General features: G+C 33.6%; 2 protein-coding genes and 1 long non-coding RNA gene across 5 annotated transcripts; 1 reads left to right on the forward strand and 2 right to left on the reverse strand.

Annotated features, from left to right (window-relative positions):
• Positions 1-373: 373 nt before the first annotated feature.
• LOC122527548 (retinal homeobox protein Rx2) lies at positions 374-4134 on the reverse strand. 2 transcript variants are annotated; one of them, XM_043651833.1, is made up of 4 exons: positions 3377-4134; positions 2916-2994; positions 2245-2468; positions 374-1778 (listed from the first exon to the last, which is right to left on the reverse strand). In XM_043651833.1, the coding sequence occupies exons 1-4, from the start codon at positions 3771-3773 to the stop codon at positions 1165-1167; spliced, it is 1314 nt and encodes a 437-aa protein (XP_043507768.1). In that variant the 5' UTR covers positions 3774-4134; the 3' UTR covers positions 374-1164. The 2 variants fall into 2 exon arrangements, with proteins under 2 accessions (XP_043507768.1, XP_043507767.1); XM_043651832.1 differs by having other exon boundaries at positions 374-1781; positions 3377-4131.
• Positions 4135-4229: 95 nt separating this feature from the next.
• On the reverse strand, positions 4230-7284 carry LOC122527549. Of its 2 annotated transcripts, none has more exons than XM_043651834.1 (2): positions 6755-7284; positions 4230-5796 (listed from the first exon to the last, which is right to left on the reverse strand). In XM_043651834.1, exons 1-2 carry the CDS (start codon positions 7034-7036, stop codon positions 5602-5604), a joined length of 477 nt encoding a protein of 158 aa, XP_043507769.1. In that variant the 5' UTR covers positions 7037-7284; the 3' UTR covers positions 4230-5601. The 2 variants fall into 2 exon arrangements, with proteins under 2 accessions (XP_043507769.1, XP_043507770.1); XM_043651835.1 differs by having other exon boundaries at positions 4230-6123.
• Positions 7102-10069, forward strand: LOC122527550. Its single transcript, XR_006306362.1, has 4 exons — positions 7102-7215; positions 7578-7707; positions 8806-9320; positions 9457-10069. It is a non-coding gene; the product is annotated as an uncharacterized LOC122527550 (long non-coding RNA).
• Positions 10070-14407: the final 4338 nt, after the last annotated feature.

The raw sequence follows: 14407 nt of genomic DNA on the forward strand, positions 1-14407 counted from the left end.
ATTTAATTAAATTATTTTAGAATGTAAATTAATTAAATTATAATTTGTGCTGTCTCAAAATATTTCAATTTTATGAAACTTTTAAAGTTTAATTACATTTTCGATTGTTATACTTTATATGATTTATGTATATATTATATAATATGAATTATAGACTACGTAATATTATATAACAAAAAATGTAATATTTATATTGATATTGTACAATATCAATAATATGAATTGTATATTGAAACAAAATCCTTTCCAATATTTATTAAAAATCGTTTATTTTGAATATTTATTAAAAATCGTTTTTGTATACAAATCTAAATTTAATATTAATATATAAGGTTATAACAATTTTTATTCAAGGCACATCATCATCAAATAATTGATTACATGTTTTTATTTTCAAGTGTATTTAGTTGCAAGTAATTACAAACATGAAAAAGTAAGCAGAGCACAACATACACAAAATACTTTTATAGAAAATTTTACAAATTCAAATAATATTTTATACTCTCGATATGCATGTATGTACATGATTTAATATACACTACAGAATACTTGAATAAAATACAACATAGCAATGCTCATTTTCACTCGATATTTGTGAACAAAGGATAAACAATACAAAAGTATTCACATCTTGTACAGATCCATATTTTTAAGGCACTTGAATGCTCTCATCCAATTAATTGCTTCCCTTAAAATATTTTATTTCTTATATGTAAGTTTATTATAAAAAAATTCTCGAGACTACTTTCGTACTAAGAAAAATCAATGGTTATATTTTTAGTATTAAATGTTGTTTTAAAAATATAATTCCAATAAATCTTATTAAACTATATAATACAAATTCCAATAAATCTTTTTAAACTATATAATACAAAAATGGAACTGTATGGAGAATAGGACTTTATTTTCAAGATTTCTTAAAATATTAAAGATTCTATTAAAAACCTCCAATCTCAAACTTCTTTCTATTTTTAAAATAACAAATTATGATAATTCTATTTAACTCAAAGCCTTCTATCATCATCTTCAGCGTAAACAAAATATTAATAAATCTTTCCAAACATCACTTATGTGTTTAGTCCTGATATTCCTTTGCCAAGAAAGATCTATTCCAAACCGGAACCGCCAATTTTTCTACAGTGAATCTAAATCGGAGGTTTCGAGTCAGTTCAAAAAAGGAGGCAACTGCACGTAGTTCTGTTGGCTGGTTGGCTCGCTTTTCACCATCACCTGCTCCTTCATCCCTTGACGTCCTTGTGGTGAGTGCATCCCGTATTCTTGTTTCTGATCTTGCTGCTGCTGCTGTTGTTGTTGTTGTGTGTAATCAGATTGTTCGTGTTGATATTTATCCGCTGGACTAAGACCACTGACATAATCCAGTTGTTTATTTTGCTGATGATCCTCTTCGGACATGGAGTTGGCTAGATGAGTTGGTGACGAGTGCGTAGTCACCATAGTCTGATAATCGTTGCGAGTTAGAGGAGGTGGTGGACTATTACTGGCGTTCATGTAATCCTGGTGAACACGCATTGTGTTCCCAGATGGTGTAGAGAATAATGAGACATCGTGTTGCGGAAGCATCGTTGCGTATGAGTATGCTGATCCGTTGTTGCTTGGCCCACCGAAAGAAGTAGAGTATGGAGAATTAGACGGGCTAAGTAAGTTCAAATGTGGCGCCAGATCGTACGCTGGAGAATACGCCCAGGCATCTGGTGGTGCCGTCGCTGTCGTTGGAGAAGCGAAGGGGTTGAGAGTATTGTTCAACGAAGTAAATGACCCTGCTAAAAAGAGAATTTTCAGATGTTAGCAGTGTGTTATTTATTATTAAAAGATTTGGTATCTATTACAATTTTTACTAGTTTATATCAATCTATTAAATATTCTTATAAATTTTTGCAATATTTTCAATGCAACTGAGTTTGTAAAAATCGATGAATTAAATGCGCTTTTGAAAATGAGAGATTAATAGTGAACAACAATTACAAATTTTCCTTTCCTCATTCATAACTTCAATAACTACATTAAATCGGTAATGAATAAAATATTCGAAAAAATATTTTAATCCTTTGGATAATTTCTATTTAGATTTTGCAAAATATTGTTTGTCGCATCTGTTTTTAGAAAAAAAAGTTGAAGTACCATATTTTTAATACTTTAGTATAATTTCGGAATAAAGTAAGAATAAAACTAGAGGATGACAAAAAATCAGCATAGACAAATATCAGTTATTTTTGTTATGATTACCTGATAAACCGGGACTTGCTGAACCAGCAGCCATGTAACCGGCGGTTTTGCGTGGAGGCTCTCTCTTCCGCCATTTTGCACGTCGATTCTGGAACCAAACTTGAACTCTTGATTCTGATAAAGCAAGTTTCAAAGCCAGTTCCTCCCGTGCGAAGACGTCAGGATAGGGTGCACGTTCAAACGCTCGTTCCAACTCCTCCAATTGATAAGCGGTAAATGTTGTTCTGAAATAATTAATTTGTACAATGAAATTGAAATGTTCATTGGATGGTGACGATTGTGGATTTTTTTAATGAGAAATTTGAAAATATGCCAATGAAAAGAATGCACACAATATGCAAAAACATACAAAATATCTAAAACATGATACTTATTCTAATATTTAGCTTTGTTTCTTTAATTATTCATAAAAATTCATAAAAATTTCAAATTGCATAAAGATCTACAGTCTAGTAATAATAGTCAAAGTTTTAGATTATATAATTGTGTTTTTCAGTGAAATATGATTATTACCGAAAAATTCAAGACATGTGGCGCGATGATGGTATAACGATATTTTTAATTTTAAATTAAGTCTTTATAGATTTTTTTTTTTAATGGTGGAAAAGAAAGGATCGAGAATTATAATAAACAACGAATTTAATTTTAAATAATTTTAAAGAAATATATACCTAGTCTTTTTCTTTTTAATTCCATTATTGTCAGTTTTCTTCTTGGAATCTTTTTTAGCTGGTTGAGCTTCACTACTGACTGTAAATAGAAATCAACAAAATGTAAAATCGTTAGTAATTATTCCTTGTAATATAAATATTATTTCACTTAAATTGCATAACATAATGATTTAGCAATATAATAATTCTATTCAATTCAGTTTCTTTTTTTAAATCAGTTATTATTAATTTACTGATCTTAATTTCCTTTTAAAATCTAAATTTCCATCAATCCAAAATTGGTTACACTTTTTTAATCAACTTTTAATATTTAACAATAGTTTAATATTTAATAATATTTAATGCTAATATTTTTAAATACAATTATTACTTTTTTTCAACAATTTTATTGCTTTATATCAATATAAATTTCAGAAGTGTCTCTTCAAATTAGTAGGGATCTTATAAAATACAATATTAACCTGGGGCAAGAGTGTTCATCGGATCTTCTGGTTTCCTTTTCAAAGGATTTCCAAGCTGCAGACCTTGCTGTAATGTCGTTGAGGTCGGTGTCGCAGCGGTGGACGTTGACGTGGTAACATCTTGCGTCTGAGGAAGAGGTGCATACATTCCAGCTAATTCCAATTCCTTCAGCTCCTTTTGTTGTTGCTGTTGTTGTTGCAGATGATGATGAGCCGTTTGATGATGCGGCGGACTGTTGGAAGAGTCCAACTTGTGAAGATGGCCTCCAGTGGGCATTAAATCACCACCATGATGTCCACCATGAAGGCCAAGCATCACTTGAATACTATGAACCCCTGAACCTCCTCGACCACCGAAATCAGAGAAGATTGGGTCATCGAAGGGACCTCCGTCCATTTTTTACAAATTGAAAATTCTTTTTACAAATTGGAAAATATCAATTGTTTTCTCTTTTCGATTCTTCGAGTAACAAATAACAATGCCAGATTATTTCTCTAGCGTTAAATAATGATCATGAGATAATTATCGATTCGTTTCTTAAACATTCTTGACATTTTAAAAGACACGCGATTTCATTATCACAATTAAATAAGAAGGTTCTTCTTTTTAATAAATAAGAATAAATATATACTCTTTCTTTCAATCTCTAATATAAATTCGTATTTGTCCGTTTTCAACAGTTTCACAAACTTCGATTTTATATTTATTTTTCTCCTTTAAATACTTTCTAATACCGAGAAAGATTTCTTTTTTTCTTAATTATTCACTTCTTCTTCTTCTTCTTCTTCTTCTTCTTCTTCTTCTTCTTCTTCTTCTTCTTCTTCTTCTTCTTTTTCTTCCTCCTTTTCCCTCGACAGTTGTTTATCTTCTTCGATCTTCATGCATAGTTTTTCTATTAGTCTTCGCGCGATTAATAAACATTTGATCCTTCACTTAGATATCCAATACAAATTACACAACAGTTTTCTCTTCTTCGACGTTATCCTCTTCAACTTTATTCTCTATTTTCCTGGTTCTCAGTAGCAACAAATGGTAATTGATCGATGTCGTCCAGTCAAAGTTCCAAATACCCTGGACAAGTATATTCAATTCTCATTCACTTCTTGTTCCCTTTATTATCACAGATTTCTTGGGTTCTTCGCGAAGACCTCCAGCTGGCCAATTATGCAAAAAGGCGCGCGCGGTGCGCAGGATGACGGCCGTGGCGTTCGCGCGTTCTCCGTAATGGAATCCGAGCCAATTGCGATCAATTGTTGCCCGGGTTATGATTAATTTTGATTAGTACGAGCTAACGAAGCGAGAGCCAAGCATCGTGTCGCCGACACACGGGCAGACTTTGCGATGCTTTGAGTGAACCGGGGGAACTCAGTTCAAATCGTTAATATCGAAACGTTTTCTATACAAAAAAAAAAAAAAAAAAAAAAGAAAAAACGAAAAGAAGAGAGAAAATAAGAAGAAAAGGGGACGAATGATTTTCTCAATGACTATGTATATTGTTTCTCTTGCAGCTCGACGAGTTTTGCTCAATTTTCTATATATCGAGAACCGGGTGAGTTGATCGCGCGAAACAACAAGAGCCGCCTAACTAACCGGACACTGTCGCACTAAGCGACGATCCGTCCTGACTGTGGCTAATCAACCGACACTCACACACGCTTATATTTTCAACGGGTTGCCGGCCAGGCCGCCCCCACACATAGAAGCCAACCAATCCTGTAGCACCTACTACGCGTTACGTGCTCGACGAGAGGATGGCCGTTTTATGCGGGCGCGGTATGTGCCGTTCTCCTGTATGTATGTACATACATATTTCTTCCTCTTTCTTTCTCTTTTTCTCCCTTTCCATTCTGCATCCGAGTATACGTCTGTCTGTCTCTCTTTTTAATCCCCCTTGCATAGAAGAGAGTCACCACCCTCTCCCCTCCTCGCCTCTGTCACTTCTCTTTGCTTCTTTCTTCCTTTTCTTTTTCGCTTTCTTGCCTTTCCTCTGTCCGGCGTCCACCACTCTAATTGCAAGTGGAACGATTCTTCATGGTATTGGCTGGATGTACATAGGGTAAATATGTACCGCATCTTTCTCGTTGTCGATGTCTTCTCTGCTCGGAGTCGGAGTACCGAGGGTCTTTCTCGTTGGTCTCGTGGCTATGGCCACTGTCGCATCATCGCGTTACGACCGCCCCCGGATAAAGAGGCTGGAGAACGCCGCCTTGATGCACGATGTGCGCTAGGTAATGTTGCAGAGGATGATGTTGAAGGGAGAGAGGACGATGTGGGAATCGGAGCGGGTTGACTTGTGCACGATCCACAGCGATGGGAAAATTCTGTGCGCCACGATTCCATTTTGAACGTGAATAACTTGCGCTTGACCCACGACGACCTCGATGTTTCTTGGAACGATGATCATTGCAGAGAGAACGCGCTGCGTATGCAGGAGAAATAAGGTGGTTTTACGAAAAATTTACTTTTAAAGATGATTCGATAGTTGTTAGGGATGACTAACTCGATAACTATTTTTATTTTAATTACTTTAATTACTTTCTCTTTTTCTGTTGCAGGATGTAAGTAAGACGAAGAATAGCAAATTCCTTTTAAATTCAAGGAAAGTTGATGAATATCTTGGATCTTTGTTAACTGTGTAAGACAAAGCTCAAGTATAGTGGAAGCAAGATTTCTTGATTTGTTTAGTTGTACCATTCGCGAATTCAGGTTTAGGGAGAATGATGCACGGAGCGCATGCACTGGAATGCTACAAAGTAAGATGAATAAACTTAGACAATGGTACTTTTAAAAGAAATGTCAATAAAATGATTTGTCTAAGATTCTAATTAGAATTTTAAAACTTAAACAAGCAGATATTGTAGATGTATAAAATCTTCCATAGAAAATTAAAACAGACGTTCTTAAAGAGAATGATTTTTATAAAAATTTACAGACAGTTAAGAGTTTATCGTTAATGCAGTAGAAGTAATTATGCACAACGTAACAGATATGACACATTACATAGTTTTACGCAGAGAATTGGAGCAGCTACATATTCCAACGATGACGTTACTTATAATTGAACTTTCGCATGGAATTACTCAAGCCGTCTGATATACATATGTCATTGGTGGTCTATGTTTCAACTTTTCAATATTTTCTCAAAACACAAGTAATTAAGTTAATAATTAAAAAGAACAAGAATGGATATCAGAGTACAATTCGAATATCAATTAGGTAATTATTTTCTTAAATTGCGAAGCTTTTAATTATATGCATTACTAGCAAATATCAAAACCATGTGGAGGAAGGCTCAGACAATTTCATACAATATAACACGAACAAATCGAAAAACATTAAAATTCAATTTTCATCATCAAATATCGCAACCGCGTTACCTGAATTTCCAGATCCACGTGTCTCGCTCCATTCTCTAGAATAGTTTCAATCGTTCCGAGAAATCCATTTTCCATCAAAGCATCGCCATTCGATTTCAATCCCAAGCTCAGGTCACATCCGTATCGGTTATCAGTTTCCCGTCTCTGTTTGCAGATGTCCTTGAACCGGAACCTTGAACCCCGATCAAACAATTCGAGAGTGACAATGCGCTCTCGGGGACGATCGACGTGCGTCCGCCGCGTCAGCGATCCTTCGTCGACGGAATGCACGGTTCTCCACATCGATTCGCGTCACACGCACGATTTGAATCGTCCCGCAATTTCGCTTCAGCACCATTCCGTCGCGTCGTTCCCGGGTCAGTCGCTTTCGGCGAACACGCACTTGAACCGGACGGTCTTGAGAACGTTCGAGATCTATCGATCGATTCATGAGAAGACGATCGATCGGAAGGACGAGAAAGGTAAGAGTACCTATATACTTTCCAAGAGATCCATGTCCGTTGACCGGCAGCATGGCACTGAGCTCTTAAGCGCAGGCTCAATGAAACCAGCAATCGCCAGGAATTGCCTCGAATTGGCCCAATCAAACTACCCCCATTCCGTGTGTACACGCGTATATTAACTGCTAATTTCATCGGCGGTAATTAGCGCGCGCGAGCGCGCGCCTGTCACGCGCTGATTTAATTGCACTCTCGCGGACACTCTTCCACTTCCTCCCCTACCATTCTTGCGGTGCATCTTTTCCGTTGCTCCGCGCGGTACCGATCGCGCCACCGTTCCCGCGTCCATCCTCCTTTTTGTCAAACGAGTCTGTTTATTCCAGATCCATGGATCCCGTGATTATCCCCGCGAATAGAAATGTCTGGCTTGAGAATGATAAAAGGATGGAATTTAAATGAAGGACGATCTTGGTGGTTTTTGGATGAAGCAGTCAGATGAATAGATAAATTCATGTAAATATCTTTTCTTATTTTATCAATTTATTTTCAAAGATGAGCATTTGTTAGATAAAGATTATATAAAAAAGATAATACAATTGTTATTCTGCAATTAAGCAGTTCCATCTATCTATATAATCTTAATAGGTCACATCTTAATAGGTTTTTTTTTCCATTCTAACAAATGTACATTGATGACGAATGTTTCTTAATATACTATAATAAAAAAACTATTATAATATACGTGTATTTGTATACTGCATCTCTTGTGCACTACTTTAACCAATCAGTCTTATTAATTCAAGAATTCAATTCTTAATTTTTGGAGGTTTTGGATGATGCAGTTCAAATATATGAATTCATGTAAATATCTTTTCTTGTTTTATCAATTTATTTTCAAAGATGAGCATTTGTTAGATAAAGATTATATAAGGAAGATAATATAATTGTTATTTTGCAATTAAGCAGTTTCATCTATCTATATAATGGTCACATCTTAATAGTTTTTTTTTCCATTCTAACAAATGTACATTGATGACGAATGTTTCTTAATATACTGTAATAAAAAACTATTATAATATACGTGTATTTGTATATTGTATCTCTTGTACACTACTTTAACCAATCAGTCTTATTAATTCAAGAATTCAATTCTTAATTTTTGGAGGTTTTGGATGATGCAGTTCAAATATATGAATTCATGTAAATATCTTTTCTTGTATTTGTTTGATGAAGATTGTATAAGAAAGATAATTGTTATTCTGCAAATAAGCAGTTTCTATAATGGTTACATTTTAACAGGTTTTTTTTCCAATTGTAACGAATGTACACTGATGACGAATGTTTCTTAATATACTACAACAAAAAACCTTCTATAATATATTCGATATACTGATGTACTCGTATATTATAGATTACTGTATCTCTTGTACGCTACTTTATCCAAGTCAGTCTTATTAATTCAAGAAATCAGTTCTTATTGAAGTTTTTATTTATTATCATATAATAATTAAATCATAGAAATATACAATCAAATCATATAAAATCAAATATATACAATAATCATGTCATATAAATATTATCATATAATACACATCTCTTCTACTGTCATAGTGTTTCCAAGATTCGAACCTAACCTTAAACTATCTTCAAACGGAATTCATGGACCAAGGGCAGAAGAAGTTCCGAGAATTTTCAATTTTCCCCATATCTTGAACTTGAACGTCAATCGGACTTCGATGGAAGTTGAAGATGATTGAATGCGGGTGAACGCGGACGCGCGCGCACGATACTCGCGCTTGCAGGATATCCGTGGATGCAGGAGGCGACGGCAACAGGGAGGATGACGGCGAGCGCGCAAGAGCGAGAAGTCGGTAACTTAACTGGCCTAAATGGGTTTAACTCGATGTGATTTTGCTGGCGAACCACTAAATTGAACGAATACGAACTAAACTGAACTCAACTAAGCTAATCATATCACATTACTAGCGTTATTAGCCGAGAGACGATATAAGTGAAGGTCCGGTGGTGCCGGGCTGCAGTAACGGGTCGCCTCCTGTACTGACCCTCTGCACGACTTTCTTTTCGACCCCTTTTTCTTGCTCGCACAGTCGGATATTTCGTGTCTTGTATCATATGTTCATGTATATATATATATATATATATATACACATACATACATATATATGTGTTCATATATGTTCATATACATAGCTATAGAAGTGTGTTCGTTTCGTACAATTTAATTTCGGAAACATCTTTTAGATTAGTGATTTTGTGAAACTTTGTGGAAGGTGAATTTCTTGGACAAAACGGATGAAAAGATGTGTACGAGGTCTAGATGGGTACGATGTTGCCCGATTCTGACCGAACGGCGATGCTACCCTGGCAGTGCAACAGGAAACACGTGCGCTCAGTGAAAGTGACAGCTCGCAGCGCGCCAAATTTGAAATCGGAGGGACTCGAAATAGAGATTCCGATTTAATACGTTGTTCGTGCAAGTAACGTGTTTTTTTATAAGTGTGCAGTGATTTTTGGATAAATTTTTGTCAGAAAATCATGTAATTTCTTCTTATTTGGATGTTATATACACTGAAAATAGATGTGTGTCTATTTTAAATTAAAACGAATACGTTATAGAGTCGTATATTGGTATAATTATTATACAAGTTATTGGTACAATTATTTTTTAATGATAAAGTATAGACTTGAATTAGAATGATTCTCAATTTAAGTGATTTTTTGATTTCGCTTTGTGATATGATACATTAGTATAAATTCCGTAAATGTTAATTCTGCGAAGGTATATTATTTAAAATCTTCGTAAATATTATATGATATATATAAGTATGATAATAAACAATTTTTTACATTTAAATTGTATTTAATATTCAATATTTATAAATTAATCAAGAATCGTACCAAATCGTACAAAAACCTTATTATTGTTATTATATAATCCTAAATTTGAATATTTTTAATTTTTGTTGAAAAAAATATTAATATATATCTTGTAACATGCAATATATATGTTACAATAATATATATCTTGTAAAATGCTATATATATATATATATATATATATAAAGAATCAATAGTTGCTAAATAAGAAAGAAATATGTACATATATCGAAGTGGTGGTTATCGGCAGCGGAAGAAAGAAAAGACAAAACAATTATCTCCCACCAACGACTCTGACGGCGCGAGAGAGGGATAGAAACCTGATAGACAGATAAAAATGAAATGGACACGATACGTTGGACTCCCACCACTTCTACCAGCAGAATAGAAGGAGTTTCTCGACTCCACCTCTTCCCCTTCCGATAATATCCTCCTTCAACAGTGGAGAACGCTGTAACTTACATTTATTCGCTCTTCTATCCCACGAGAATTCTGTTTACATTTCTCTTATATCCAAAAAACAAATTTTCCAACAATTTGTGACAATTTAATTTATAATTCAAAAGAGTATATTCTAACATTAATTATCAAACACAGTATTCACATGTTGCAATTTCTCAAAATATACATTAATATCTTTCTCTATAATATAATAGATAATTTTGTTAAAATTGGAGTCTCAGGATTTTTGTTTAAAATTAGAAAATCCTTCATTTTTTCTGATTCTACTTTATATTATATTACATCTTATTTTCATATTTATTTTTTAAAACAGAACAGAACTTTACACCATATGAATGTGTATAAAATACAACCTTCTATGTAAAGATAATAATAAGCAGACAAAGGGAAAGATACTTCTCTCTTGCCGAGAAGTATATTTAGATCAAACGACAAAGAGAAACGAGATGAAGAGGAGGGTTTCAGGGCGACTTTTTGCACGCGAGCCGCTTTTTTTTACGTCGTAGGTATGCCGACCGGATAGTATTGCCGTGTGGCCAGGCTGGCAGGGCCGACCAATTGAGCCTGTTAACGTCAATTGGACTGAATTAGTTCAATTGGACGTAATTGCGCGAAGGCGACGGGGAACCTCCGCTCTCTGTTCGCCAACCATGCTCGCGTTTTTCTCTTCGCTCTGATATCGACGTATTCTCAGGACTTCCTCCAGGTTACAGTCTGAATCTAACAATAACTAGTTTCAATAAGAATTGCTGTGCAAAACTAATTCTCTTAATAGATAGATTGTTTAAAACAATAGTTTTACATAGGAATAATATTTGAGGATGGAAATTTTTTGAAAGGATGGTCTTCTGAATATTTTTGAAAAAATGTCTAGCTAGTGATCTAGATTACTATGTTTATAGATGAAAGTATTGCTTAAATTCTGTACAACAAGTTTGGCATGAAATTTTTCAAACAATGATTAAGTTTTGGAAAGTTTTGTTATAATGAAGTGCACTTAATATATTTCCCATTCATTTCTATTTTATTTATTGCAAAGTGACCAATTTTTTCTTATTTATGTCCTTTCCCCTATAGTTTTCTAGTAATAGAAAGACAAAGTCATTGTTATGTTGAGGCATTTAAATGTTATATTTATTTATATCTTCATAATTGAAGCGTTAATGATATTTACATATGTCAAATAACAAATCAACTATATAGAGAAATATTCGCTTTTTTTAAAAAAATGACAAAAAATAAGAATCTTATGGAAAAATATATGAGGAAAAAATTTCACCCTGTTCACGTTCTCTAAGCTTCCAAAAGCCATACGTAGTACAATATCACCGGTACCAGGATAATGGCCATCAGAAAAAGCAATTATGACAGCCGTGGTCGAATTAACGTGCCCACATGGCCGTCGCGAGATTCCCCGATCGCGATCACAATGATCACGTTGCTTTCTCTCTTTTTTTCCCTTTTTTCACCCCCATGAAACCTTGGCGAACAAGCAACAGTCATTGGCATTAGTCACTTTATATCATGCTGGTACATTTCACGCGTCAAAGCGTGGAAAGATGACCAACGACGAAGACTCGGCTGCTATATTTTGAGGAAAAGAAATACTGACGATCGATCCACACCCTCGATCAGAAGCAAGAATATTTCGGTATACTCACAATGTATGTTCAATAATTTTACCTGAGATTTGATTCATAGGAAAGATAAATTCCTCGTTCGAAATAGAATGAACATGACCATGTGTATTGAATGCAACAGGTGTATTTGGCTGGCGTGAGACCACCTGTTGAGTAGGTGTAAATTAAGCCTCCAGCTTTCAATAATTATACCGATTGTAAATTATACACTTGTTTTAGAGAGTGCACCGAACTCTGTTTCTAATTAACTTATTAAGGACCAAGCAATAATTTATTATGTTGTCCTAAACATTTTTATTATGATGTCCTCACATTTCAATTTCTTGAAATTTTGTAAAATTGTTCCTGTATTTATAGTTCTAGCAATGACAATTGATGATATTGTGAGTTGCATTGATAATATTAAATTGATGAATTTACATGTGATTGGAAACTCAGAAAATCTACATTAATCGAAGATGTAAAGTTAAAAAAGTAGAGCAACGTGCGAAGAATGTAGAATATAACTAAATTAGATTGTTGAAAAATTTGAAAATCAAAGGGTGAAGAACGAGCTAAATTAGATTATCGATGAACGGAATGAAGATCATAAGGGGTGAATTTGAGAGTTACGAGGAGTGAACTGTAAACTGTAGAATGAGATTGATTAGATTATTAATTATGAATTATAAAGATTGAAGGGTGTAGAATGCATGTTATACAGTTTGGCAAATTAAATTGTTAATAAGTCTCTAAACATTATTCATTAATACATTTGACGACAATAATTTTAATGAATATAAAATATCTGTTTCTACAGAGTAATAAAACTAAAATCAATTGTTAGTTAAAGATATTGAAATTTGACAGTTAAAGGGTGTAGAGTACGAAAGAATCAGGAAATTGAGTTACATTATTAAGAAATTAATATCTGCAAAATACATTGAAATATGAGATATTAAAATTATATTGTGTAATAAAAAAATATGAAAAATAATGAAAATATGTGAAGAAAAAAATATGAAAAATATAAAATAAATAAGATATATTAAAAATAAAAAATTAGTAAATTATATAAGAAATGTCAAGTTGAGTTAAACGATATAGAGAATAAAATAAATTGAAATCAAATAGTAGAGTCGTAATAATAAAATAGAATAGAATTTTATTTTATTTGCCCAGATTTTTCTCGAATTGCTACGTTTAATTGTAAGGATAATCAGGCTGGTGTTTTAATTGCACTCTTAGATTCGGAGATCGTGATTCAAAGGAGAAGATGTAACGTCGCAACCCGATGACGTCGCATCCTTATTAACCCAACGTAGTCACATCCGTTGCTGTCCCGTTCTGTATACACGTGCAGGGTGTTTCTCGTAATGATACCCTGATTTATATACATTGAAATCAACCTATAAATTTCTATTGAGCTACATATTTCACTGTAAAATCCTATCCATTTTTAATTTCGTCGATCGTTTCTAATTCACTGTTATATATTTTTGTAGTACCACTGTAGATATAATTAATATTACAATTCGTTAATATATAATTATGCTATATATAATTAATATAATTACGTATTATACTATTTTTGATAAAATAAATTAAAGATTAAAGTAAAGATTTTTTAGGTATCTTTCTTATGTAAGTACATTAAATATTACTATTCCAATCTTTTATTTGAAGAATGATATGTCAGTCAAATTTCAAAAATAAATCTAGAGGCATATCTACTAATTCAACATATTAATCTTTTAAATATTAAAATACAAACTAATACAATTATAATTGCAAACTAAATAACAAATCTAAAGTAAATTTTATTCAGCATAATAGACAAGTATACATATATACAAATACAAGCGATCGTCATTGTACTGAATTTTCTAAAGCAATTCTGAAAAGGACCAATGAAGTATCAAAGTACATAGATGTATACTTACATATAGATTCTCACGCAGCCGAGAGCAAATCGTATTCGTTGTGAATTCTTCGCGGTCAAAAAGCACAGTCCACATTGACGAGCAATTAATTGAGGACCTATGCCCTCATATTTCGTGAGAACGAGAAATTCGGATTCTGACACGTGGTACGAGGTTTATATCATCCCGCATAAGGTCATCTACGTACAATAATATAACAGGACTGCGGGTGGGAATTTACGGGGACGTCTTTAGATCTGATTACACGAAATTTTTGATGCTCGAGCAACCAAGTGGAAAACTGCGCCCATA

Source organism: Frieseomelitta varia, unplaced genomic scaffold (genome assembly GCF_011392965.1).
Source record: "Frieseomelitta varia isolate USP_RPSP 00005682 unplaced genomic scaffold, Fvar_1.2 scaffold_225, whole genome shotgun sequence".
Taxonomy (NCBI): Eukaryota; Metazoa; Arthropoda; class Insecta; order Hymenoptera; family Apidae; genus Frieseomelitta; species Frieseomelitta varia.

What these genes read in the sequence shown, in the direction of transcription:
- LOC122527548 (XM_043651832.1), bottom strand. Translation starts at nt 3,773, where the DNA reads ATGGACGGAGGTCCCTTCGATGACCCAATCTTCTCTGATTTCGGTGGT. An exon ending in GATGAACACTCTTGCCCCAG is followed by an intron (nt 2,995 to 3,376) that starts GTTAATATTGTA and finishes TTCTATTTACAG; the next exon opens with TCAGTAGTGAAGCTCAACCA. An exon ending in AGCAAGTCCCGGTTTATCAG is followed by an intron (nt 1,782 to 2,244) that starts GTAATCATAACA and finishes TTCTCTTTTTAG; the next exon opens with CAGGGTCATTTACTTCGTTG.
- LOC122527549 (XM_043651834.1), bottom strand. Translation starts at nt 7,036, where the DNA reads ATGTGGAGAACCGTGCATTCCGTCGACGAAGGATCGCTGACGCGGCGG. An exon ending in ACGTGGATCTGGAAATTCAG is followed by an intron (nt 5,797 to 6,754) that starts GTAACGCGGTTG and finishes CTGCATACGCAG; the next exon opens with CGCGTTCTCTCTGCAATGAT.